At 43.5% G+C, this 25,196-nt stretch overlaps 1 protein-coding gene across 1 annotated transcript in view; it reads left to right on the top strand.

The window, feature by feature from the left end:
* The window catches only part of smurf2 (SMAD specific E3 ubiquitin protein ligase 2), a 51,304-nt gene extending 27,540 nt beyond the window's left edge, over positions 1-23,764 (top strand). The window contains 17 exon segments of the mRNA XM_029437478.1: positions 980-1,113; positions 3,842-3,907; positions 4,989-5,073; positions 5,314-5,397; positions 5,951-6,165; positions 8,043-8,127; positions 9,887-10,045; positions 10,159-10,212; positions 15,644-15,845; positions 17,635-17,738; positions 18,007-18,121; positions 19,036-19,065; positions 19,067-19,215; positions 19,880-20,138; positions 20,246-20,447; positions 21,570-21,645; positions 21,833-23,764. Coding sequence (XP_029293338.1) covers positions 980-1,113; positions 3,842-3,907; positions 4,989-5,073; positions 5,314-5,397; positions 5,951-6,165; positions 8,043-8,127; positions 9,887-10,045; positions 10,159-10,212; positions 15,644-15,845; positions 17,635-17,738; positions 18,007-18,121; positions 19,036-19,065; positions 19,067-19,215; positions 19,880-20,138; positions 20,246-20,447; positions 21,570-21,645; positions 21,833-21,932 — 2,119 coding nt within the window. The 3' untranslated portion in view covers positions 21,933-23,764.
* Positions 23,765-25,196: the final 1,432 nt, after the last annotated feature.

The raw sequence follows: 25,196 nt of genomic DNA, 5'->3' as shown, positions 1-25,196 counted from the left end.
TTATTTATCTTGTATACAGAATTAATATGCGTCTAAAGCAAAGTACATATATGGACATAATAAGCAATCGTCTCCTACCTCATGCAACTTGTCCAGCACGTCTTCAGTTAACATGAACATGTAGCAGTTACTGTGATATTCCAGCTGATGTGAATGCAGTATGTCTCATATGTTTACAGTATAGTTTACAAATGTCTCCTGAACTGATTCAAAATAGTTTATTCAGAAGCAAACATCCCTTGAATTATGTAATATTTAGAAAGCATGATTGCTGACTGTTTATACCCCATTACATTTCCAATTAAGCTGTTTGGAGTTGTTTTTAATCAAGCTGGTCATTTGTGCTTTTCATATATTATAAATATCTGCCTTCATTTGTCCTGACATGTCCCGTAAACACGAACCAAAAGCAGTTCGCTTGTTGCCCCCTTTATTTAAAATGCCATTTTTAGACACTTTCTCCACAGTCTGACAGATACTTTGAGATACGTTCACAGTTGCAGCAGTCTGCTGCTGCTCATCATGTGACTGTATATATATTTCATGTCATCTCTCTACTGCATGTCTCCTCTCTCACTCCTGATATGTGGGGAGGGCTGCTGTGGATAAATGATTCACAGGCTCACAGTCTGCTTGTGGTGCTCCGTCTCAGTCGCAGCCACTCAGGGTCAGAATTACATGTTCACATACAGCGTCTGGAAAATCCCTCTCGGGCACCCCTCCTTCCTCTTCCTCTTCCGCCTCCATGTCCCAACTGTCTTGTAATGTGTCCCTGTGACGTGGTATCCTCTGTGGGGGATGTGTGTCTCTCCTGCGCTGCTGGGGACATCCTGACTCTTGTCAACACGTCAGCTGTTACATCTCTAAACAGCTTTGATTAGATTAGCAATTATGTTTCACGCAGTCACCGTGATTCTCATGGTGTCTTATGAGAGAGCCATTGAATAAGAATTATATCTTCCTCTCCCTTTCTCCTCAGATACATCGGGAAATCGGACTCTATCACCATCAGCGTGTGGAATCACAAGAAGATTCACAAGAAGCAAGGGGCTGGGTTCCTGGGCTGTGTCCGCCTTCTGTCCAACGCTATCAACCGCCTTAAAGACACAGGCTGTAAGTGTCAGTATTACTCCATTTTCTTATTATTACATTTTGAAATCTCTAAGCTGAATGGGACTTTGGTTGGACACCAGTAGAAGGAGCCACGTTGCATATCAAAGGCACCCTGTGGAGTTTTTGACCAATAGTAGCTCTTAAGATCAATGTATTTACAATGTGTGAATGTATGGTGCACAAAGACAGACACGCCCCCACGATAGTCGACAAGCAAAGACCGAAAGGAAGCAATGCACCAAACGAGGGCACATTTTAAAAATATTCCAAAAGGCAGCTCTGCAAAGGCCTCAAGGATGCACACAATAGGGGAATTTGAACGAATATGTCTCTTTTGAATTGTTTTCTATGAGTAAAGGGAGCATGCAGCCGTCCCAGAGGGAAAGTGCTGCACCCAGTGTCTTTGTTTCAAAGCGCAACATTTTTGTAAAGCCGCTTCTGGTTAAAACTCTTTCTCCCCAGCACCCTGCCAGAGCTTTTCTGCATGCACTGCATACACGCCTGCGCCAATATATATCGGCAATCACCAGTTGTAAATCTATACTAAAGAAAACTCCTTCAACTTTTAAATGGATTAAGTTGTGCGAAGTTTGAATCCTAAGATATTACCCTCTTTTGGATTCTTACGACGCCTTAATATCTGTGCATGGGAATGTCCGGAAGGGTAAAATGCTGTAATTGTATTTTTCTTAGACAACAAACACACATTTGTTTGTGCTCTTTCATGTCAAAGTTGTTGTTTTACAGAACTCTGTGTTTATTGTGCTGATGATTAAATCACTGAGTATGCAGTCAGCTGTGCTGAAGTTCAGACTATTTATTTCTCAGCTCTTTTATCTTGTTCTGAAAATTAAATTGTTGTAAAGTTGCAGCACAGACTTTGTTGCCAAACTACACATGCCGAGTTTTGTTTTACATTAGCGAGCTATTTGTCAGTTCATTATTCTCTCTACCAACTCTTGAATCTTTAATTGCCCTAATGGTAAAATGAGTCCGTATCCATCAAGCCAGCCTTGTGCCTGTGATAAGAAGCAGAAGTGAATACCACAGTGCTGCTGTCAAGCCTAAATGACAGAACATAGAGTAACTCCTTTTTAGTGTCCTGTCCCCCTCACTAGGTCTGACAGAGGCCAGAGCTGTGTGTGAGAGGGGTCAACACTCTGCCCCTGCCAGAACAGGAAGGGCCAATCAACATCACCCTGCAATTACAGTAGAAATGTCTCACGTCAGAAGCTAACTGGATAAATGAGACGGAGGCTTTAGTACATGGCTCCTAGTAAAAGCAGTGCCAGACAGTTGTAGCTTCAACAAAACGGTCTGGAGTGATTTTCCCTGCGTAGTGAGCCGGTACCTGCTCGCCGGGGCCCGCCGGCTTTGTTGGCAGAAACGTGAAAGAATCCCACCAGCTTTTCCTTGAAGCCCCTGACATTGTTGTTTTGCTGGAGCAACACAGGAAACCTGAACCTTGTGCCACAGCTGTGAGTGGTTTGCGTCTGCATTTCCTTTCTCTCCTGGCCTCCTCCTCACCCCTTTAGTTTCCCCTTCAGTCTCCTCCGTAGACTGGCAGCCATGCGCTCACATACACACCAAATGCCCTTGTGACTAACCTCCTTCTATCTCCGTCTGCCGATCTAGACAACCGGTCATTTCAAGCAGACATGCATAATTGTAGAGCTATTAAAGTGTAAAGCGTAGATATGTTGCGTTCGCTCTGTTGTGGTTACTCTCCCCCCGTGAGTATTTGTCATTCTTTTGTTTTGTGTGAGCGTTTACCAGCGGTTTCAGTTTTGTCCCCCCCACCGGCCGTAGAGACATTTATGTATTAGTGCAGAGAGTCTTATGTATATATGACTGCATTGAGATGTATGTACTTTAATGCAGCTCAAAGTGTGTGTGTGTGTTTGTCTGTGTGTGTGTGTGTGTGTCTGTGTGTCTGTGTGTGTGTGTGTCTGTGTGTGTGTGTTTGTCTGTGTGTGTGTGTGTCTGTGTGTGTGTGTGTGTCTGTGTGTGTGTGTTCATGTTTTCTCTGTGGCTGCTGACCCCCGGCCAGCCTTGTAACGGTTTGACCGTTGCCTGTTTTGGTCCATGTTTAGTCTAGACTGACATCCTGAGCTGATCTGCATGACACCCAGACAACAGAGAGCAGATAGTGGCATTTCTCATGTCTGCAGGCAACTTGGACATTTCTTTTTTTTCTTTTCTTTTTTAAGTCTGTTCTTTTTTTCTTCGCCTGATCCCTCTCTTTCTCCCTCACTCTCAAATTCCGCAGACTTTAAGAAGTTCAGACAAAGAGTTTCCAGACTTTGGCAGAAGTTCATGTCCATGCTAAGACTGAGTGGAATAGTGCAGGCTTTGTCCTTTGTCAAATGTTTGACCTCTGCATTTGAACTGCAGCCTGCTCTGTACCGATGCTCAGTGAGATTTTTACAGCCCGTGGCTGTTCCACAGAGCAGACCATCTGTTCCAGGGCACAGCCAGACAGAGTCAATTCCTCTCTCCCTCATTATCCGTCTCTCATTCTTCTGAGTGATGTAAATGATACAGAGCTATGGGACCTGTCCATGGAGGAATAAAATGCAACACATGCTGTTTTACATGTAAATCTCTGACACTGATGAATCCTCCTTCCTCTCTTTTCTACTCTTTCATCTTTTCTTCTCACTTCCTGTTTGTCTCACGGTGTTGTCTCTCTTTCTCTTTCCTTCTTCTTTCCATCCTCTCTGTACAGACCAGAGACTAGACTTGAACAAGCTGAGTCCCAGTGACAGTGACACGGTCAGAGGCCAGATAGTGGGTAAGTACGTATGGACACACAAAACAAGGACGGTGGCACAAAAAGATTAGAACAAACTGTCACTTTGATTAGAATGTAAGTGGAGTTGCACTAAAACCTAAAATAGCATTTCTGGGATGTTTTCCACGGACCGTCGGCTTCACCGTGAGGTCAGATGTACAGCATGTTGTCCTTCATTAACTTTGTATGAAATATTCAAGGAGGGTGGTATACTAACCACTAATGGGCAGCATTTACAGCAAAAGGAAACAAAGTTAATGCCAAGGTTAACTATTTTAAAGTCATTTCAGTATTTTCCTTAAAATTATCTCGTCGTCTTTTATTCGTTGCGCTGACAGTTCTCGTAGTAATCATGGTGCTTGTAATGACATATATGCATATATATATATATATATGTGTCTGTGTCTCTGTGTATATATCTATATACTGTATTTATTGTTTTCGTAAACAAAAAACAACCTATTTTTCCACGACTAAGACGAGACGATGACCATGAAACACTAACTGTAACCATATCAACAGGCAATATTTGTTGAGGAAAAAAGACGAGACTAAAATGTAGTTCAGAATATAAAAACTTTACAAATATTTCTCTTTATGCTAGTATTTTAGTGAAATGTTAAATTAAATCTAAAGACTTAAATGTCAACAGTTTTTATTAACAAAACTAAAATAGTTCTTTGACTAAGATGAAACTAAAATGCGGAGACTAGTAGTAAAATAAAACGAGACTAAACAAAATAAATAGCTGATTAAATGAACAGTAATATGCCGAGTATCTAGGGCAGAAATGCTCGAGTGTGCCCAATTTCGTTGCTCAAATATCCCTCACATTTATCGCAGTCTTCATATAAAATGCAGGATTAATAGCAGACCCTCCCGGCAGAAGGAAAAGATGAAAATGCAACTTCCTTTTTAAGCAGACCCTCCAGGATACCACTGATGATAAACATTCAACCCCATTCCTGTTACTCATAAAGATATATCGCTCTGTTTTGTGCTTGCATACAATATCTGTGCCTGTCCTGTAATCTGCTGTCTAGTAACGGCGTGTGCATCTGTCTGCCATGTGTTGCTGCAGTGAGCCTGCAGTCGAGGGACCGGATAGGCACAGGAGGCCCCGTGGTGGACTGCAGTCGGCTGTTTGACAATGATCTCCCAGATGGGTGAGTGACTTGGGGGAAATCTCTTATCATCTCAGAAGGAGTTTTTTTTCCGAGAGTCTGTAGTAAATCCTAAACGATAAATGCTGCCTTCAAGCACGGGGTGAGGATGTACGGAATATGATATTTGCATGAGGATGTTTGTGGTGAGACGGCGCAGTGAGACTGAACACTACGCCATGGTTCTGCGGCTGCTTAACCATGTCCGCTCACTGCTGCGCCTGTGTATGTTTCTGCTGCCAGCTGGGAGGAGAGGAGCACGGCGTCTGGACGAATCCAGTATTTGAACCACATCACACGCACCACGCAGTGGGAAAGGCCTACCAGGTGAGTACACTCTGCAGCCCACAGAAACTCAAACCAGACCTCTTAAATCAAGCAGAAGCAGACGTATGGAAGACCGCATCTCTGACCTCAGTGCTCCCAAACTAGGGGGGGGAGGGGGGGGGGGGGGGGTAAGGGTTCGTACAGAACTGGAGTGGGCTCCTCAAAAAAAAAAGAAGCTATCAGACATACTGCTCCAGACAGCCATGTTTAATGATGTGGAAGAGCCAGGGAGGTCACGTAGCTAACAAGAGCGGAAAAGGAGGCAGATCTTCCCCTGCTCTGTCTCTGTCTTTTGTATTGATGTTTCTTTTTATCAGTTCTTACCTCCGGCAGTGTCGGTACTTTTGTGTTTGTGTTCTGTTCTGCACAGTATGGATTTCCCAGTTAGCTCCTAAATGCTTCCTATTGATTTGCTGCTGTTGGTGTTTATAGATATGACTTTCTCCTTTTCAATCCTTTTAACACCTTCTTGTACTCTTTCTGTCTTACACTGATGTACCGTCTCCTTACTTTTACTGCTCGGTCTTCTCTCCTTCCCTCTTGCCCCTCTCAGGCCTGCATCAGAGTACTCCAGCCCCGGCCGGCCTCTCAGCTGCATCGTGGATGAGAACACGCCCGTCAGCACGAACGGGGCCACGCCCACAACAGTATTGCCCCCCATCAACGGTGAACAGCGGGCCCAGGAGAGACGGGTCCGCTCCCAGAGGCACCGCAACTACATGAGCAGAACCCACCTGCACACACCACCGGACCTCCCTGAGGGATATGGTTAGTCGGATGCCGGCACCACAGAGAACGTGCATCATCTAGCCCTGTTGTTCAGCCTTCATTAAGATGTGTGTGTGTGTGCGTGTGCGTGTGCGTGTGCGTGCGTGCGTGCGTGTGTGTGTGTGTTAATCTCACACTACTGGACCCGTCAGTCTAATATTTCTTTGTGCACATTTATATGTTAAAAATCATGGTTGTGGTGATTCACAATAATATTTTATTTTTTACTGTTGTATGCCGTCACTGAGTGTTAACCTGCTGCTAGTGATCAACAACTGCTTCAGTAGAAAAAGTCATTTCCAGCAGTCGACTAGACGAAAAGCAGGCCTTTCCCGGTCTGTTGCAGGCCACATGTTGGCCTTTGTCGTTGCTCAAAAACTGACATCCATAGAAAAGTTTGGTCTCATTTTGAACCGGAGCATCTGCAGACTCACTCCATACCCGATCTGTTATGATAAACTAAAGTTAGGCACGGCACAGGATTAATAAATCCCTGGTTTTGTTATCTTCGCAAACATCTGGACTGTAAGAGAGTGAGATTCAACTCTTCTTTGTTTGGTAGAGGACAGGGAGACGCACCTTGCGGAGATCTGCACTGCGAGTGCACTTTTCTAGTTACACTTTCTGATGCTTTGTGCCGTATTGGTGGTGTCGATGAAGGGCGCTTGAGTTCATCTGACAAGGATGTGGGTGTGCATCTGAAAAGAAAGTTTGGAAACCACGGCACTGTGCTATCAATACTGTATGTCCAGCCTTTCCTATCTTGAGACAGATAAATATTTAATATTCTGATTGCACTAGAGTGTGCTGGGCTTTTATCCTCTATGAAAGCCATCTCTACTTCCACTATGAAGTGAGTCATTATTGTAATGCTGTTGTGGTATTGCTTCGTTTCTACCGTGCTCAACACTGGGCTCAGTAACTCCGCTAATCTGTGTCCTCATTCAGCTCTGATGACGCTGCAGCGCCGCACAAGGAGCCTGAAATACTGGCTCCATTTTAGACAATCTAATTGAATTGATCTGGCTGTTAAAGGCTGGCGGCAGCCATTCATTGCCCCCCCCTCGCCCTGTTCTCCTTTCTGCACGCAGTCAAACAATCAGATGCATTCATGTAAAAGCAAACACACACAAAAGCTGCAATCCCCCACACAGCCCAAGGGAGTTTTGTTTATCCTCACCATCCTAGGATTTAGGGAGCCAGAGAAGGCTGTAAGAAGCATATCACATCTTAGCTCCCAGTCCAGCCTCACTGCACTTGTCTCTCCATCTCTTCCCGTACTTTCTTCATTCTTGGGCAGCTCCTATAAATCCCGTCAGCACCTCCTATTCTCCTCATGTGAGCGCACACCAGCCAAGAGATGTCACCCTGGGTGTCGAATGTATATCGTGCACTCATCGTGTTGGGCGTGGGGTTTTGGAAGGTCATGTGTACATGCATGTTAAAGCAGGGCGGTAGGTCCAAAGGGAGAAGAGCTCTCTGGCAGACAGTTTCATGGAAATATCTCTGTCAGGCGGTGATGAATGAGCTCACCAACTCAAAAGTCAGACAACCCCATCTCTCCTCTCCTTTCCTCTCCAATGTTCTTCACCCTGTCTCTCACCTCCCCCCCCCCCCCCCCCCCTCCTCCACTTCTTCCTGGCCGCCTTTTAGGATCTTTACTGACTCAGACGGTGCTTTTATCTCCATCTGTGTGATCTCTCTCTTACGCAGACAGATTATGAGCACAATCTGTCTGCATGTGGCACATGAATTATACTCAATTTCATTTTCCATATATTGTGAACACTTGACACCATGGTGGAAATTCATCTGTTTATAATTGCATTCACATCATTGTATAAGCAAGGCTCTCTTTTTTTAATGTCTTCCTGCAGAACAGAGGACCACGCAGCAAGGCCAAGTGTACTTTCTCCACACTCAGACCGGTGTCAGCACGTGGCATGACCCCAGAGTACCAAGGTTAGTCCTCCTCAGGAACAAGAGACAAAAATGCTTACATGTATTAGTTTTAGTCACATTTGAGTCATTTTTATCCTTTTATAGTTTAAGATATATTTTTTATTTGGTCTTAGTCTTGTGTCAAATGTCTTTTTTTAATCATCAGATTATATTGAACATTTCAGTCAATCTAGTCTAGCCAAAACCAATAGTGTCATTTTGTAGTTTGAACCTGGTTACTCCAAGTCCTTCGTGCTTTTTAGTGACGCGCACCTTGAGTCAGTCGCACCCACCCAGCACATTATGTTACTCAACCACCTGAACCCGACCCAGCCCACAAACCAAACAACTTTTTTAGTAGAATAATTGTCTGGACTGACGACAGATGGAGACGGACTGAGCACCGGTGTGTGTGTGTGTGTGTGTGTGTGTGTGTGTGTGTGTGTGTGTGTGTGTGTGTGTGTGTGTGTGTGTGTGTGTGTGTGTGTGTGTGTGTGTGTGTGTGTGTGTGTGTGTGTGTGTGTGTGTGTGTGTGTGTGTGTGTGTGTGTGTGTATTGGAGAGATTTGTAGAAGTTTTTATTTTTTTCCCGTCGATGGTCGTCCTTGTTGATATCCTCACAGTTGGTGTTTAATGACGTCGTCGTCTCGTCTTAAATCATGGGGGGAAAAAAGATTGACAAACATATTTAGTCATTGTTGTCGTTAAATATATTAACAGTGACAGGAACACGCCAACATGATGTTCTCCATTGCTACTTTGTGTAGTTTTTCTCTTTTTACTATCCTCCATATAAACTGTAAAATATATCAAACGCAAGAATAATAAAATACATACATGAGAAATCGGGCTATCCACAGATGCTTAGATCAGTTACCATTCCTCCCGGTCCTCGTGAATTTACCGACCGTCACCGACATAACTTGACATCACACACAGCTTGTGTCATGGTCTCTTAGTCCAGGTCCTCTTGTAGTCTGCCGTAAACATGCAGCTGATTATGAGCCTGACATGCTGTGAGAAGAGCCATGTCACGGAGCTCCGAGGGATCCGGAGCTCTGGCGCGAGCGCTGAAAGGCCTCGCTGTGGGACACATGGCCAGCAGCACACGGGTCTCAGTCAGACATGCTAGAGGCTCTCGGGCAATACTCAGTCAAGCATGTGTGTCCTATTGATTATCATATTGCAAAAGAAATGCACACGCACGCAGATCTACATGTGCATGAGGAAAGCGCGGCTCCAGACGCTATCAATAAACCATGACGGATATTATAATGCCTGGCCTACTGCTTACATTCTATCAGTATATGAGTGATGGATGATCTTTTTATTGCTCTTGATAGGAGGCTATTGGTCACGCCACACCTCGCCGGGAGCTCCTCAGACAGCTCCAACATTAGCAAATGGCTTCGCTGCCAAGCTCTCATCGCTCGTGAGGCTCCCGGTCCCTTTTGGCTTTAACGCTGCAAAACAGAGAAGTCGGCGCATAGCAAAGCGAGCCTGCTGTAATTTCTGAATCTTTTTGTCTCCATGGAGTCCAGCTGAAAGGGGTTGCAGGGCAGCAGTAAATAATTTAGATGGGAGGAAGAAGAAAAATAGAATAAAAGTGATTTCTCAGACATCTCGGAATCTTGCTGTCCGCCTGCACTTAGTCAGTGCTTTGGTATGTTTTATACCTCCAATTTGATGTGTGTGCTTTGTCTCTCTTTTCCCCCGTCCCACCCTATGCTGTATTTCTTAAATTCCTTTGTACCAATGCTTTATTGTGGGCTCTTCTGCAGAGATCTGAGTAATGTGAACTGTGAGGAACTGGGTCCTCTACCTCCTGGATGGGAGATACGAAACACTGCCACCGGGAGGGTTTACTTTGTCGACCACAACAACCGAACCACGCAGTTCACAGACCCGCGCCTCTCCGCCAACCTGCATCTAGTCCTAAAGTGAGTGCTACAATACCCTTGAGCCAGAAAAATGTAACCATGAAATACATTTAGACTGTACATAAAAAGCAAAGAGATTTATTTTACGTCTTCACTTTATCTTTGTTTTGTAGTCCGAGCCCGAGCCCCAATGGTTCTCGAGGAAGCATCGAAAATCACAATGTCAGGTAAGGTTTTTGGGCTTCATGCCAGCAGACTGGAACACACACAAGCACACACTCTCTCAGACATTCACAGACTTGCTCACCCTGCCTCCCCCTCAGTCAATGTTTCAGAGTGGGATCCTGTGCCAAGGTGTGTTCGCCACCTGTAGAGGTTCAGCACTCAGAGCAGCCCTTCTGCTGAGCAGACGCTTGTGCGCGCACACACAGAGAAAAACATACGCAGTGCACTCCCCCACAGTCCTTCTTTTCCACACACAAATTCAAATTCCTCAGCCCCGCAGAGGTTTTGATCATAAAGGCGTTTTAGCACACAATCCGTCACAAAGCTGGCTTTGGCCAGACATCAGATAGCGGAGTGGAAACCGAGGCTGCTGTGTCTGTGGCTGAGGAGCGTCTTACATCCAGGAAACGGCGCATAAATTTGATGCCCAAGTCAATGAATGAACTGTGTGTGTGTCCATCTGTGTAGGTTCATGTGTGTTAGTTCATGCTTCTGTGCTCGGTACATGCCTGGGTGCATGGATGCACGTGTTCAGAATTTCTTCCCCTTGTGCAGCTGTTCAAACACATACTGTGCGACGATAGCCATAGAATTACCCTTAGGTCTGTGCTCCACAAAGGTGGAGCAGTGTATGGGTGCCTTGGTGGGCCTCCTCCGCCTGACCTCATTCCTCCTCCGTGCAGAGAGAGACGGAATGCATCGACGGAGAGATCAGGTTTCCTTTTTTTTTTCTTCCTGTTCTGATGGATCAAAGAACGTGTTTGGGATTTTGTCTTCGTTTTGCTTTTTTTTTCATCTACGGCGCTCTGAAAAGTCTTATAAAAATGTAGCCTGGCACGCCACTTTTGTTTTTAATGTAGGAAATTTGTCATGACTATGCCCAGATGTGTGAAAATCTCATGCATAAAATGTGTATTGTATATTTATTCTGGTAGGATAATTAGTGCACATCAAAGCCAGGAAGTGGGCACGTTTTCTAATGTAATATCACAGGAATGATTTTATACACAGACAGAAATCTTGATGTCTTTATATTAGTATTATTAATGTTGAGAAGTTGTCCTTAAGTACTTTGTTGTTATGTGGTTTTATTCGTCTAAAAGATCAATTTGGGCTGGAGAGTGCCAGACATCTCCGAGTTATTCAAGGAAACATGGACCTTGGCCTGAGATTTGTGAAATGACCTGTTTATAAATTGTGCATGAGTAAGGTTTAACCTGCGCCGACCTCAATCCATTCTTATTTCATGAACGCTGTAATAGATCTATTTATTCACAGTTTCAGTCCCAACTGAAGCTGCTCTATTACCGCTAATAGAAAAGACTTTGGAGTGACTTTCTCGCTCGTGACAAACCTCTGGAAAAGATATCAGTCGTCATGGATTTCCATCAAGACATCTGCCTTTTATCAAGTCAGGGATTTTAGAAATGTTCACCCCTCGTGTGCCGTCATCCCACAAAAATGTTTGATATATATATGTCTGTCAGAGTTACAGCATATTGCCTTTTTTATTTGCTAAAGACGATACCTGAGCATCCAGTCCAGGTTTTTTGGTTCTATTTCCCCTATGATGTTGTAATCTTGTCCCAAATTCAATCTGACTGGTCGAGGTCACTGTTCAATAGGTAACTGAATCCTTGTCTGGTTTTAAGACCTGGCTGCAGCATTACCCTCTGTACAGTTGCATGAGAAATGTTGTTTCCCAGACGTTTGTGGCGTTGTAAAAACATTGTGAGCATCTTCAGGTAACATGCACCGGAGCCGTGCTCATCAGTAAGGAGTTGGAAAGAGATGAGAGAACTCTGGGGCCAGAGAGAGTGAGAGTGAGAGAAAGTGAGAGAGTGAGAGCGAGAGAAAGAGAGAGAGTGAGAGCGAGAGTGAGAGCGAGAGAAAGAGTAAGAGAGAGAAAGAGAGAGAGAGTGAGAGAAAGAGAGAGAGCGAGAGAGAGAGAAAGAGAGAGCGAGAGAGAGTGAGATCAAGAGAAAGAGAGTGCAAGAGAAAGAGTGAGATCAAGAGAAAGAGAGTGCGAGAGAAAGAGAAAGAGAGTGAGATCAAGAGAAAGAGAGTGAGAGCGAGAGAGAGTGAGAGCGAGAGAAAGTGAGATCAAGAGAAAGAGAGTGAGAGCGAGAGAAAGAGAGAGAGTGAGAGAACGAGCGAGTGAGAGAAAGTGAGAGAACGAGCGAGTGAGAGAAAGTGAGAGAACGAGCGAGTGAGAGAAAGAGAGAGAACGAGCGAGTGAGAGAAAGAGAGAGAAAGAGAGAGAACGAGCGAGTAAGAGCGAGAACGAGAGTGAGAGAGAAAGAAAGAGAGAGAGTGCAACAGAGACAGAGCAGGAATGTTGATTTATGGGTGAAAGTGCAGGAAGAGATGCTCCATGCCTCCTCTCCCACCCTCAGAGTTGTCTACAGTGTTTGGGTGCTGTCGGGACGGAGAGCGCACTCCCTGCCTCCCCTCTCCCTCCCTCTCCCCCTCCCTGTCTCCCCTCTCCCGCCCTTACCTTCCCTCCATCTGAGTCTAGTCTGCAGGAAATAAAGGGATTCAAGAGGAGGTCTCGAGTGTCCTATGGGGCCCTGTGGCTTTCTGGGATAGCAGGAAGTGATTTAAAAACCCAAACTGGATTCTACTGGGCAGACACCAGAAACCAAAGTCAGTCACTTTGTTGAGGAGACGTTGTCATTGTGGTCGAGGAGAATGCAAATCATAGGGCGGAGACATTTCGGACTGTGTTCTGTCATGAAGTGAACTGACTGACAGTTAAAGCAACGTCCTGTAAGATTCTGCACTTCACGTATTCACCGCTGTCGTAAATATGGACAGCTGTAACGTTACACATACATTTATTCTGATTACATTACTTATGATCAAAAAGCAGCGAGTTGACCACTTTGCTGACACGGCCAAACGTCAAGCGAGTGCAACAACACAAGTCAAAGCAAGTCTGCTAATAATACTAACCCGGGTCTGTTGCCGGCTCAGTAATATTAGTGCTGGTGGTGTGAACAGCAATACTCCCCGATGCTAACTGAGCTAACGGCTACCTAGCTGACAGCAGCTACAGTTAGCAACAGTGAGCGGTTATGGTTACTTTAGCAACAAGCGAGTCAGTGTTACCTCGTGTTGCGTAAAGGTTCCTCCTGTATTTGTTGGCTCCATTAAATTGATTTATTTGAACCTTGGCATCACTTGGTGTTATATCCTACATATCCATACCACATGCACACAGACTTACATGTGTAAGGCTTCCACCACCCTCTGTGCTCGGACTCTAGAGTCTGCTGTTCATGACCCTGCTGCCCCCCACAGTGCAAAAGGCCACTGTGCAAATAATCCTTTAGTGCAGTCCCATAAAGGCTCTTTTGATTCTGTGTGTGTGCCACCCTCTGCGGCTGTCTCCCCGAACACAGCACCTAGTTCAAAACGTATTCTTCTCCATCCAAAGTATAGACCTCTGTCATCAGATGATGTTCACAGCCACACTATTGATACTGTGGTTAACCGCTCTTCTTTTTTTGTTACCGTGTTTGAAATGTTTCATCAAATGCTGCTTTCTTTCTTTTGTTTTTAGCACTTGTGGCTTCATTAAGAGTACCCAAAAAGTGAGAAGACAACTGTGAGAAAATACTTGAAAGGCAGAAAAGTTTCAACTGAAAAGGTTTCCAGGAAATGTTTGAACCTTTTACGTTGACTGCCCTTCAAACGCAGAGAGCAGTAACTACGGAAGCAGTGAAAAACATTACGCTTCCCGGCAACTACATACTACAAAAGACATTAAAGATGCAGAAACTGCACTCTGCCTTTGGACAAAGTAAATGTGTTCTTTCACTATTCTTGTGCATTTGAACTAAACTAACTCATTTTGATCATTTCCATAGTTCAGAGGGAGTCAATTTGGCCGTTTTGAGAGAGTCTGTCTACTATCAAATGTTTACGGCACATTATTAACAATAAAGTAATCTGCAATTAAGCACATTTAAAGTAGCTATAATCCATTTGTGTACTAACTGTATCAATTGACAATGTAAAAGGGGTCTCTTGTGGCTACAGAGAATGATCACCTGAATCTATGGCTCCCCTCAAGTGTACAGCAGGCAGACACAGTTTGTGATGAGCTGGGGAACGTAGTGGCAAATTTAGCAACTATTTTGCTCAGGAGATGGGAGACTGCAACAAAACAGTGAGTGAATATTAGACTTACATTCATCAGGTAAATAAATGCTGCTCAGTAACTGCTGGTTGTGTCAATAAGGAAACGTATTTGCTTACAAATTGACCTCATCAATCTAAAGGGTAGATGTCAGTGTTGTGTTGGACCACAGCTGTATGGAGCTTCATTGATTAGTTATGATTTGCACAATATTTTGTATACATGTTATTGAAAAAGGCTGAAGGAGCTGACACACATCTCTGCACATTTTCAGTGAAGATTTTATTGAAATTGAAGTTATGTTATTTCTTTAGTGATTTCTGAGTTATTGTTTAATACTGGCTCAGACGGGTTATATGTGACGCCAAGTCTACTTACAAACACATTTTAAAACATGAGACTTTGTCATCCTTCCTGTCGCCACACATAATTTTAGTTTAGGTTATAGCAGATAAACATCTGATTTAATGTGATGTATGAGGGAAAAAATGTGTCTATGTATCTATTGTATATAACAATGTAATTTACCACAGCTGTAAGGTGCTGCAAAAGCTTGAGAAGAGCTTGACTTTGATTTGGAAAAGGTGTAGGAACCTTGCGTGTAATCCAGTACATGGTACGAGTTTCTATCCAGTACAGTTGCTACACTATTCTCCCTCTCTGTCTCTTAAGACAAACTTCTGGACTTGTGAAATGTACCAGTCGGCCTCTGTGACCCTTCATTACCTCAAGTGTACACGATGAGTCAAAAGCAACAGAGGATTTATTTGCGGAACGTTCTTTCCCCTCAATAATATTCTGCTGCTCCCCCGTAGAAAAGCTTATTTTAGTTCAGACATCTCTCTGTGTGAGACCACCAGGCCTCTGCCAGGTGGAGGGGAAGCTGTGTGTGTGTGAGAGTTCGTCAGAGGGGCAGTGAGTGAGTGAGTGAGACATCTTACCTCCACTAATCCCACCTCCACCTATGTCTGTCTGTGTGTGAGGGGCCGATGCAGCTGTTTGACTTGATGTGCTTCCCAGATGACCTCAGCGTGTTTACTCCTCGTACTCTGCATTCAGCAAAGGACAGAGAAAGAACGCTCACTCTAAGAAAGCTGTATCTTCAGTTTCTTGGCATTCCCCTTGTTGTTCTTGTACAAGTACTTGCTCACTTTTTTCTCACGAGTAAGCTTGTTTGGTATTTGGTACATCTCGCACTTACATCTTGTCCCTCGTCTTACTGTCTCTTCCTCTCGGTCTGTTTCTTCCCTCTCCTCTCTCACATGCCGCTTTTTTCTGTCTCTCTCCAGTCGTCAGAACCAGTTGAAGGATCAGGCCCAGCAGGCTCTGGTGTCCCCCGCTCAGCTCCCAGAGGAGGCCGAGTGCCTCACGGTGCCCAAGTACAAGAGAGACCTTGTTCAGAAGCTTAAGATCCTCCGCCAGGAACTGTCCCAGCAGCAGCCTCAGGCCGGCCACTGCCGCATCGAGGTGTCCCGCGAGGAGATCTTCGAGGTGAGGATGGAAAGAAAACGAGCTCAACCATGTCATCATATCATCTGAAACTCAAAGGGGGGGTCGTTATTCAATGGGTACACTATTTAACCCAGAGGGGAATTGAGTCTTCGCAGCCAGTGCATGCGTGAAACTAATAAAAAATGCATAACAAACCGGTAGAAAGACATGGAAATGGTTGCACAACCGCCTGCCTGCCCTCATTTCCCCCAAAACTCCAGGCAACACATCTACATTTGGCATTGTCAGCCATAAACAATAGCAATTCTGTGTTGTTCCCCAATTAAAAAAACAATGCCTGAAGCCAACGGCACAAATATCTCATGCTTGTAATTGTAATTTTAAGTTATTTATTGACGCACCCGAGTTGTGTTAAACATTCCCTGAAGGTTTTTCTTGTCTACTCCCATAAAGGTCATTGCCCGTAGCAGTTTGGCTGTGAGAATGATTCCTCTCACACAGTTATCTATGATGTGTGAAGTAAAAAATCTAAAGCAGACCTCATGTTTGAGATGAGGACTTTCTCAAGTACATTTTCTCAGCTGGGAAGTTTTTCTTTTCTTTCTTCCTGCATCTAAGGAGACGCGCAGCCTTCACCAGAGCAACAACACCTGCAACAGACTGCGTGAGCCTCATAAAATATGCACTGGAATGTGCTGGAACAGCCACGTCTGTTAATCTGAACGAAGACATTTTTGTTGGCTGATCTCAATGTGCGAGAGAGAGAGAGAGAGGGAGGGGAGGGGAGGGGGGGGGGGTGCAGAGGACGTCTTGAGGTTAAGCGAGTCAGAGCTGCATAGCGTCTCCAGACCAGCTGAAGCATTACATTATGACGGAACAGGCAAGTGTTGGCAGGTGGACTGTCAGAGCTGTCTTTCTGTGTACTTTTTCGGTGTAGATAAGACGTTGCCATTTCTCCCACAGCACCTCTCTGTTGTCTGCTGTGTCTGCAGGGCATAGTGGAACCTGGCTGTGTTGTTATAGTCTTATGGCTGTGTTTATTATAACTTCCCCTAATCCACTTTAAATGAACCCTCTCCCTGACGCTGTGAGCTGTCTGCACGTGGGACGAACAGGCGGAGAGATCTGAGCCTCACAACAGAGAACCAATTGGAAACGAGTGCTTTAACGCCACAATGCATCTGTGTCACTCCTTACAAAACTACAGTAGCAAATGTTTAAGAGCCCTAATACTTTGTTTTTCTGGCTTTTAACTTTTAGAATATTCTCAAACTTTGGTCGAGCAGTTGCCATTAATGCGTGTGCATCTCTGGAACTGGTCGCACATGATTTGTCAGTTTCCCCAGAGACGGGACCCCTCCCATGGTTATTAGAGCAGTAAAGATGAATTGATTAGTTGTCACCTATTCAATGAATCACCAACTGCTTTGATGATCGATCAATAGGTTTGAGTAATGAGTAAAAGGCTAAATTCTTCCAGCTTCCTAAAAGTGAATATTTACGGGTTTCTTTACTCTGACAGTTAACTGAATATATTTGAGTTGTGGGAGGTCTCCTTGGACTTTGGGAAACACTGATCAACATTTTCTGACATTTTATAGACGATACAACTAATCGGTTAATTGAAGATGAATTGACGATGAAAATGATCGTTAGCTGCAGCCCTCATGGATATGGCAAACTGATAAATGGCTTCTCTTTAACTCCTTCTCCCCGCAGAGGGTTCGTTCTGCAGCATCAGCATCTAGCTTGGAAAACACAGGAAACGGCTGTCTCACTGATGCCGTTACTCATTGACAAAGCGTGTGCGTTTGTTTGTGTTCTGCAGGAGTCGTATCGCCAAGTGATGAAGATGAGGCCGAAGGACTTGTGGAAAAGGCTAATGGTGAAGTTCAGAGGAGAGGAGGGGCTCGACTATGGAGGAGTGGCGAGGTAAGAAGCCATAGAAAAAGAGCGGCATGATGCATGTAACACTGATACAAACACACAGACCTTTGGTTCTGTAAATGCTGTGTCACTTTTTAAACGGCAGTCTGCCTCCTGCTGGAGGAGCCGGAGAACACAACTCACTCACTGTTGTTTTGTCTGGTTCGGTGTCGCTTCTTGTTCTGAACTCTGAGATGCCAGTTGTATCCTCTGTATTGTAAGTCTTTTTTCTCCCCTTCCATCTCCTGCCTGGCCTCTGTGCGTCTGTGTGCAGGGAGTGGCTCTATCTGCTGTCGCACGAGATGCTGAACCCGTACTACGGCCTGTTCCAGTACTCCCGCGATGACATCTACACACTGCAGATAAACCCGGACTCTGCGGTCAACCCCGTGAGTCACAGTCACATATTGCACGGCAGGAAGCTACAGGAAGCTAAGAAGCTCATCATCTCAAGTGTCATTTTTAGCAAAAAACTCAATTATGAGTTAATCCATCCATTTTCTGCAACTTATCTGGGTTGATGTCTGTAATAGCAATTTAAATGTCTACTGTTTTAATTATATAAGTTTCCTATGTTAAACAAGCCAACTGCCATTTGATGCTAACATAGGAGTGCCGGTCAGATCAAACCAGGGCCAACTGCATCCTGATGCGACTTAACTAACAAAAGACAGGACACAGCCAAATCCTGATCAAACTAATTAACTCACTGAGACAGAATAGTGAGTGTATCACCCAATATTCTGTTTTACATAACTATTACCTCACAAGCATCAAAGGGCAGTTTGGCTCTGCCCCCCTGTGGTTTTTTCATCACCTCGCCTCCAAACCAAATTGTATAAAATGCCTGTGTGTCTTCTTCTAACTCGTGCCCTTCCATAGACTTACTCTGTATTCTGTGAAACTGGTACCTATTTGTGGCCAGCAAATAAATGCACAAAGACAACTCTGTCTCTATCACCATTTATTTGATTTTATATACATCTCTCCAGAGTAAAGCAGGAAAACTTCCACAACATGTCCTATTAATGGATTCATTCTAACTTATAGGAATTAATTATATACAGTATTGACAAAAATGCGAAATGAATTTGAATATTTCCATCTAAGTAATTAAATTAGTTAAATTTCTATTTGATTCTAAAAAGTAGTGAATTTGATTTGGTAAACACTGCAGAAGTCCTGATCAAAGTCTGGACAACAGACTCGGTGGTTTAATATTGTAAACATACTTTAAACAGTCAGCTGGTAACTCACCGCTGTCTCTTCATTTGGAAACTAAAGATGTTTTGTCTCCTCTTAGGAGCACTTGTCATACTTTCACTTCGTGGGTCCGTATCATGGGGATGGCAGTGTTCCACGGCCACTACATAGACGGAGGCTTTACTCTGCCCTTCTACAAACAGCTGCTGGGTAAACCCATCACCCTGGACGACATGGAGTCTGTGGACCCTGACCTGCACAACAGCCTCGTGTGGATCCTGTACGTACAACACACGGTTTTATAGATCTCAATAACTGATTCCTGTCCACAGTCTGCATGTGATATGAGTTAAACAAAGTATCTCTAGTAGAAAGAAACATTACAAGTTCCCTGATGAGTCGTTTCCCCCGTATGAGTCCCTCTCTCCCGTACTGTGATGACAGCGCCCCCTAGAGTTTCTAAATATTTCTTACAACAGTTGTCCCTAAGCACATGTTTTCAGACCACGTGCACACTTCACTTCAACTTAAAAGAAAGTTTGGATGTTTTGCAGCGGGGTTGTATGAGGTACGTAAACGCTATATTTAGAATATTTTAACCGCTTTACCTCGCCGTCAGAAGACACTTTACAATCTGTAAAAGTACTGTTTTTGTCAAAGGAGTCTGGTTGCTTTTTAGAAAACGACTTCAGTTCCCCTTTCTGACAGGGAAGGTAAAGCAGTCCAAATATTCTAAATATAGCGTACACGTACACGTAAACTAATATTGATATTATTCTGTTTTGGTGGGCCCTCTACAAAGACTCTGAACTATCCCTTTAACATCACGTCTGCTGGTTTCACCGCACAACACAAAAAGGAGCTCACTGCGGTTTTATAAAATTAAAAGCAGATTGTATTTTCACCAAAAGTGCGTTGTCATTCAAATGCTTCTCTCTCTTCAGGGACAATGACATCACAGGTGTGCTGGACCACACCTTCTGCGTAGAACACAATGCCTATGGAGAGATCATCCAGCATGAGCTCAAGCCCAGCGGCAAGAGCGTCCCCGTCACCCAAGACACCAAGAAAGAGTACGTGCGGCTCTACGTCAACTGGCGTTTTCTGCGAGGCATCGAGGCCCAATTCCTGGCTCTGCAGAAGGGCTTCAATGAGGTCATCCCCCAACACTTGCTCAAGGCTTTCGATGAGAAGGAGCTAGAGGTACTTCAAATGATTTCCCTTTATTACGTCTACACACGTCAAGATTTACCTCCAAGTACATTTAGTCCAACATATTGAAACAATCTACTTCTTTCCTCAACCTGTAGCTGATTGTATGCGGCCTGGGCAAAATCGACATCAACGACTGGAAGTCCAACACGCGGCTCAAACACTGCACTCTCGACAGCAACAATGTCAAATGGTTCTGGAAAGCCGTGGAGTCGTTCGACGAGGAGCGCAGAGCGCGGCTGCTGCAGTTTGTCACCGGCTCCTCCAGAGTTCCTCTGCAAGGATTCAAGGCCCTCCAAGGTAAAAACACCCGGGATTAAAAACTGTGCATGTTTAATTATGTAAATGATGCATTGTTATGCAAGAAAGCTACATATGAAACTGCTCCTGAAATATCTCTGTGTGAATTGCCTTCTTTGTGAGATGGACTCGGACCAGAGTGAGCACTCTGCAGTTGTAAGAGGTGCAACATGTTAATGTGATGTCAGATCCATAATGTACAAAGGTGTGGTAGCGTAGTCTTTTCCTTTGTTGCACACACAGTCACAGGCTGAGTCAACACAGTCCAGGGTGTGTGTTTGGGATTATTTGCCTCTCCGTGTGCGTCTGTGTCTCTGGGTTTCTCCGACCTGAGATGAACTCTAAGTCTGCGTGTAGTGCAGCGGTTCAGTGAGTCCGTCCTGGCAGACAGTGCTGCCCAGAGACGGAGCGACCAGGCATGAGGAGAACACCGTGATCCACAGGCAGAAGGCACCTGTACACACTTTTTATATAACACGGCCTTCCTTTCTTGGTCAAAACATCCAGTTGCTGCACACATGACTATAGTCCAGGGACAAAGTAAACAGTTAGTACTGTTGATGTCTAAATACTGTACATTACATCACACAGGCAGGTTGCACCATAATGAGGGATTTAAGTACAAACAAAGCAATTCAGACAGACACTAATGTTTGTTTCTGTTTCTTTATTGTTTGGTTGTAGGAAAACAAACTATCAAGTCTAAGGGATGTAGACATGGAGCAGTATTAAGGCCTCTAAAGTGTAAAGCTTATATATTTGCATTATCTTATATCATTATTTTTATATAAGTTTATTTTAATTCAACCACTACTCAATACATGTTCTTTTCTTCAAATACCACTGAAGTTATTATTTCAGTTAGCACTGGAACATATATTTTCTAGTCTATTTATTGGGTTGCAAACAGTACCGTTCAATTCCACACAGTTCATTACATCGTCCCGGTCATCCAACTGAATCTAAACAACCTGAGAATGTCGGACACTTACATTTTGAGTCTGAATATGTGAACCTGAATAAACAATAAAAACTTTAAATTACCTTTTTAAACGAGGGAATAGAAGTGCAGAGGTGTGCGTGTGAAGGTCCATTTGTACTAAACTAATTGTGTTTGTACAGGCGCTGCTGGTCCACGGCTCTTTACCATCCACCAGATCGATGCCAGCACCAACAACCTGCCCAAAGCCCACACCTGGTGAGGAAACGGCTTTCTAACATTTCCACAGTGTTTGACATGGTGCCCGAGTAGTGTTGAACCTGGTAGTTAGTATTATCAAACCCCCTTTATGTTTACTGTAGTCCGATGTTATGCAGCAGTTGAGTCGTTCAGATGGTCTTCAAAATAGGATTTTAAAATCAGTTCTCTCCTTTTGTTATCCCAGTTTCAACCGGATTGACATTCCTCCCTACGAGCACTACGACAAACTGTACGACAAGTTGCTAACTGCCATCGAGGAGACGTGCGGCTTTGCTGTGGAGTGAGTCACTGATGCAGGCGGAGCTCAGCGACAACCAGAAGCAACGTGTTTTGGCCGTGATTAGCCTCCCCCTACAAATCCATCCACTCAGGCGGGGGGTCATCCACAATCGCTTCACCCGGGGACGACCATACTTCCCGGGGACATGTGGCCGAGCTAAGGGACGGTTGGGCAGAGAAGACCAGATGTCATCTGACTTTTAGACCCCCCAGCCCTATTTTATGTCCTTTTTTAATTATTGAAAAGGATCTCTTCAGCTGCTAATAACTCAAGACTATTTACTAACTCGTGGAACCTGCAAAAGTAGCTGGCTCTGCCTTTTTCTTTTCTTTTTTTTTTTTCAGCGTTTTAAAAACTGTATTCCATGTAGCAATGCTCCATCTTCCCAAGCAGAACACAAAGTCAGTCCAGTCTGAAACGATGTTAGCAACACCGGTTTGTGTGCTAGAGCACAGGGTTATTAATGGTTCCCACAACCACTTGGAAACACTACATTTGTAAGCAGAGTGTACATGACTCGTGCTGTTTGGTGCCGCAGAGCGATCACATTGGGGCTATCGGTAATGCCAAGGCTGGAAAGCGGGGATGAGAAGGCAAGACGAGAAATTAGGCAGAGCCCGACTGTTTACAACCCTCTCCAAAGACAGCAGCAGAGACCTCTGCTCCTCAACCCTGTTCAGAAATTAATGAATAGCTTAGAAATGTGGTTTTTATTATATAACGGGAAATTGAAAAAATAAACAATTAAATTCTTTATAATATATATAATTTATTGCTGTTATATTTCAGAAACCCCCTTCCATTGTTTCAGAAAAAAACCAAGATATTTTAAATGTGTTACCGTTTTAAATTATAGAAGACAACTTGTGCAAACAGAATTAAGCCCCACTGAAATTCACTTACGAATGCTGTGGTTTATTTCTCGACACGACCTCTCACACTGTACAGGGAGAGGTTTGTCTTCAAGAGCAAACAATTCATCCTGAACACACAATGTCCTGAGTGCCATAATCCTTTTTAATGAATGAATCTTTGCTGATATTGAGTGAACCCTTTAAATTCTACTGGTTTCATCCTGGATATGGGGGCATGATGTTTCCCTGCTATCACCCTTTATTAACACTTTGTCATTTGTAACTGGGCTATATTCATATCACTACTATGAAACCTGCCATTAACTTCTAAGGTATTCTGTTCTGAAGAGTCCAAAATCCATCATCATTTATTTGTGTGCTGCCTCCACATTGTTGAAAAATAAAAAAACCTCTACTACCTTCTAGCCATGTGGTGCTAAATAGCATTCGTCTTATATTGGCAACCTTAACACACTACTGCTTAAAGTGCACACTACACGACTCGTGCTCATACCTGTTAGTGGCCACAAAACATTATTCAAAAGCTCTAGCTAGCCACATCCTCAGGAGATGTCATATGTAGTTTGTCCTTTGATTTGACGAGAACTAATTCTGACCATTTGTCTTTATTTCCTGAATGTTAAAGGGGTTAAGAAAGTCTTGTCGTTTTTAAATTGCTTTGCCCACAGCAGACCTTTAACACACAGTAATTGTTGCATGTGTCCATATGTGCTTTTGGTTGAAAGGGAACTGAATGAGATGAACCCTGTTGTAGCCTGCTACACGGTCCCATCGGTGATGTTTTTGTTTTGAGAAAGAGGGATTGTTTTCTACGATTAAAAAATGAAATTCTTGAATGTTTTCAAAAGATGCTGCCTGTCGAGCAATCTCTATGACCGTGGACTGTTCTTAACATTTGCATACACAAAAAAAAAAAAAAAAAATCTTTTATGTGGACAAGTGTATGCAAAGTGACGTGTCCTCAGATGGTGCTTTGTACAGTAATAAGATATTGTTCATATGTGTGGATCAAATTACCTGTAATTTATCTTTAACTTAAGTAGAAAAATGAAAAGGAATTGCACACAAGCAGAATGAGGTTGCCGTGTGTATTTAATGGTGACTTCTCTAACGGATATTCATTCGCCTTTAAGTCCAGTGCACAAGCTGATGGCCCTACTGTCTGTTCCTACACTACACCGCTCAGCATTGCCCCGTAGCTGCCTCTCATTGAAGAACTTTTTATTAAACAAGTCAAAGTTGAGAGATGCTGCTCTTGTTTTTTTTGTTGTGTTTTTTTTTTAATAGCATGATCCACTAGCAGGACTATATCTCTCATAGCTGACTGATGCAATTTGACGTATGTTAACACTATCATTTTGTAAGAGTATTTTATTTTTGTGTGTTATTAGTTCTATTAAAACTTGCCTTTGTCTAACAATGTAAGGCTTTGTACGAAGATATTCTGTCCTTTTTCCTGTTTGATGGTTGTCATAAAAGCTTTTTCATCTGAATTATTGTTTACAACAGAGAAGTACTTTAACAGGAACTTTGGCACAACAATTATTTACATTAGATCAATTTATCAGGGGCTTGATAGTAACATACAGGCTGTAAATATATGTTAAGTGGGGGTGCTTTACATCTGAATGTCTCGTGCCCCTGACCCCCCACTGTGCACTCACTGATACCACTGGGGATTAAACCGTCTGGCAGATGACTCAGGGGGGGGCAGGGAAAGGAGGTAAACTGACAATGGATCATGAAGCTTTTGGGAAATAGGTGTCAAGTACAAAATGTGTTTCGTAATTATGAAACTGCATCATACTGTAGAAAGGTCTCAAAAACGGGAAAGAGGATAAATGTTAGATTTCAGGAAATGGTTCATATTTTCAGGGTTCCCTGTGTTTAGGGAATAAGCATGTCAAAACCAGAGGTGAAAGAAGTACTCAGATCTTTAACTTAAGTAAAAGTAGTAATACTACAATGTAGAAATTCTTTGCTACAAGCAAATGTCCTGCATTCAAAATCTCTGAAAGTATCTTAAAAAAAAGTTTCTAAAGTATCAGCATCAAAATAATATACTTAAAGTACCAAAAGACTTATAATACATAGTATACTGAAATGGGCCATTCTATTATTGGATTATTCATATTGATTGATTAATGTGTTCATCACTTTAATGTTACAGCTGGTCAAGGTGGAGATACCGATTACAGTTTTGTACCGAAACAAATCTCTAATAATTCCTTAACATTTGCTTGTCTGCATATTCCAACAGAAAGTGATTAAACAATCAGCACATGGGCCACATTGGGAAATAAAGTAGACTCTTCCTTCAAATTTGGGTTGGTCCTGGTGACGTCACCTACCGTAATATATCGGAAGAGAGTCAGAGCCGGTTTACCAGTTTC

The sequence above is a fragment of the Cottoperca gobio genome, chromosome 8, assembly GCF_900634415.1.
Source record: "Cottoperca gobio chromosome 8, fCotGob3.1, whole genome shotgun sequence".
Lineage (NCBI taxonomy): Eukaryota > Metazoa > Chordata > Actinopteri > Perciformes > Bovichtidae > Cottoperca > Cottoperca gobio.
Note: the sequence above shows the minus strand (reverse complement) of the source record. Positions and strands in the feature narration are given on the sequence as shown.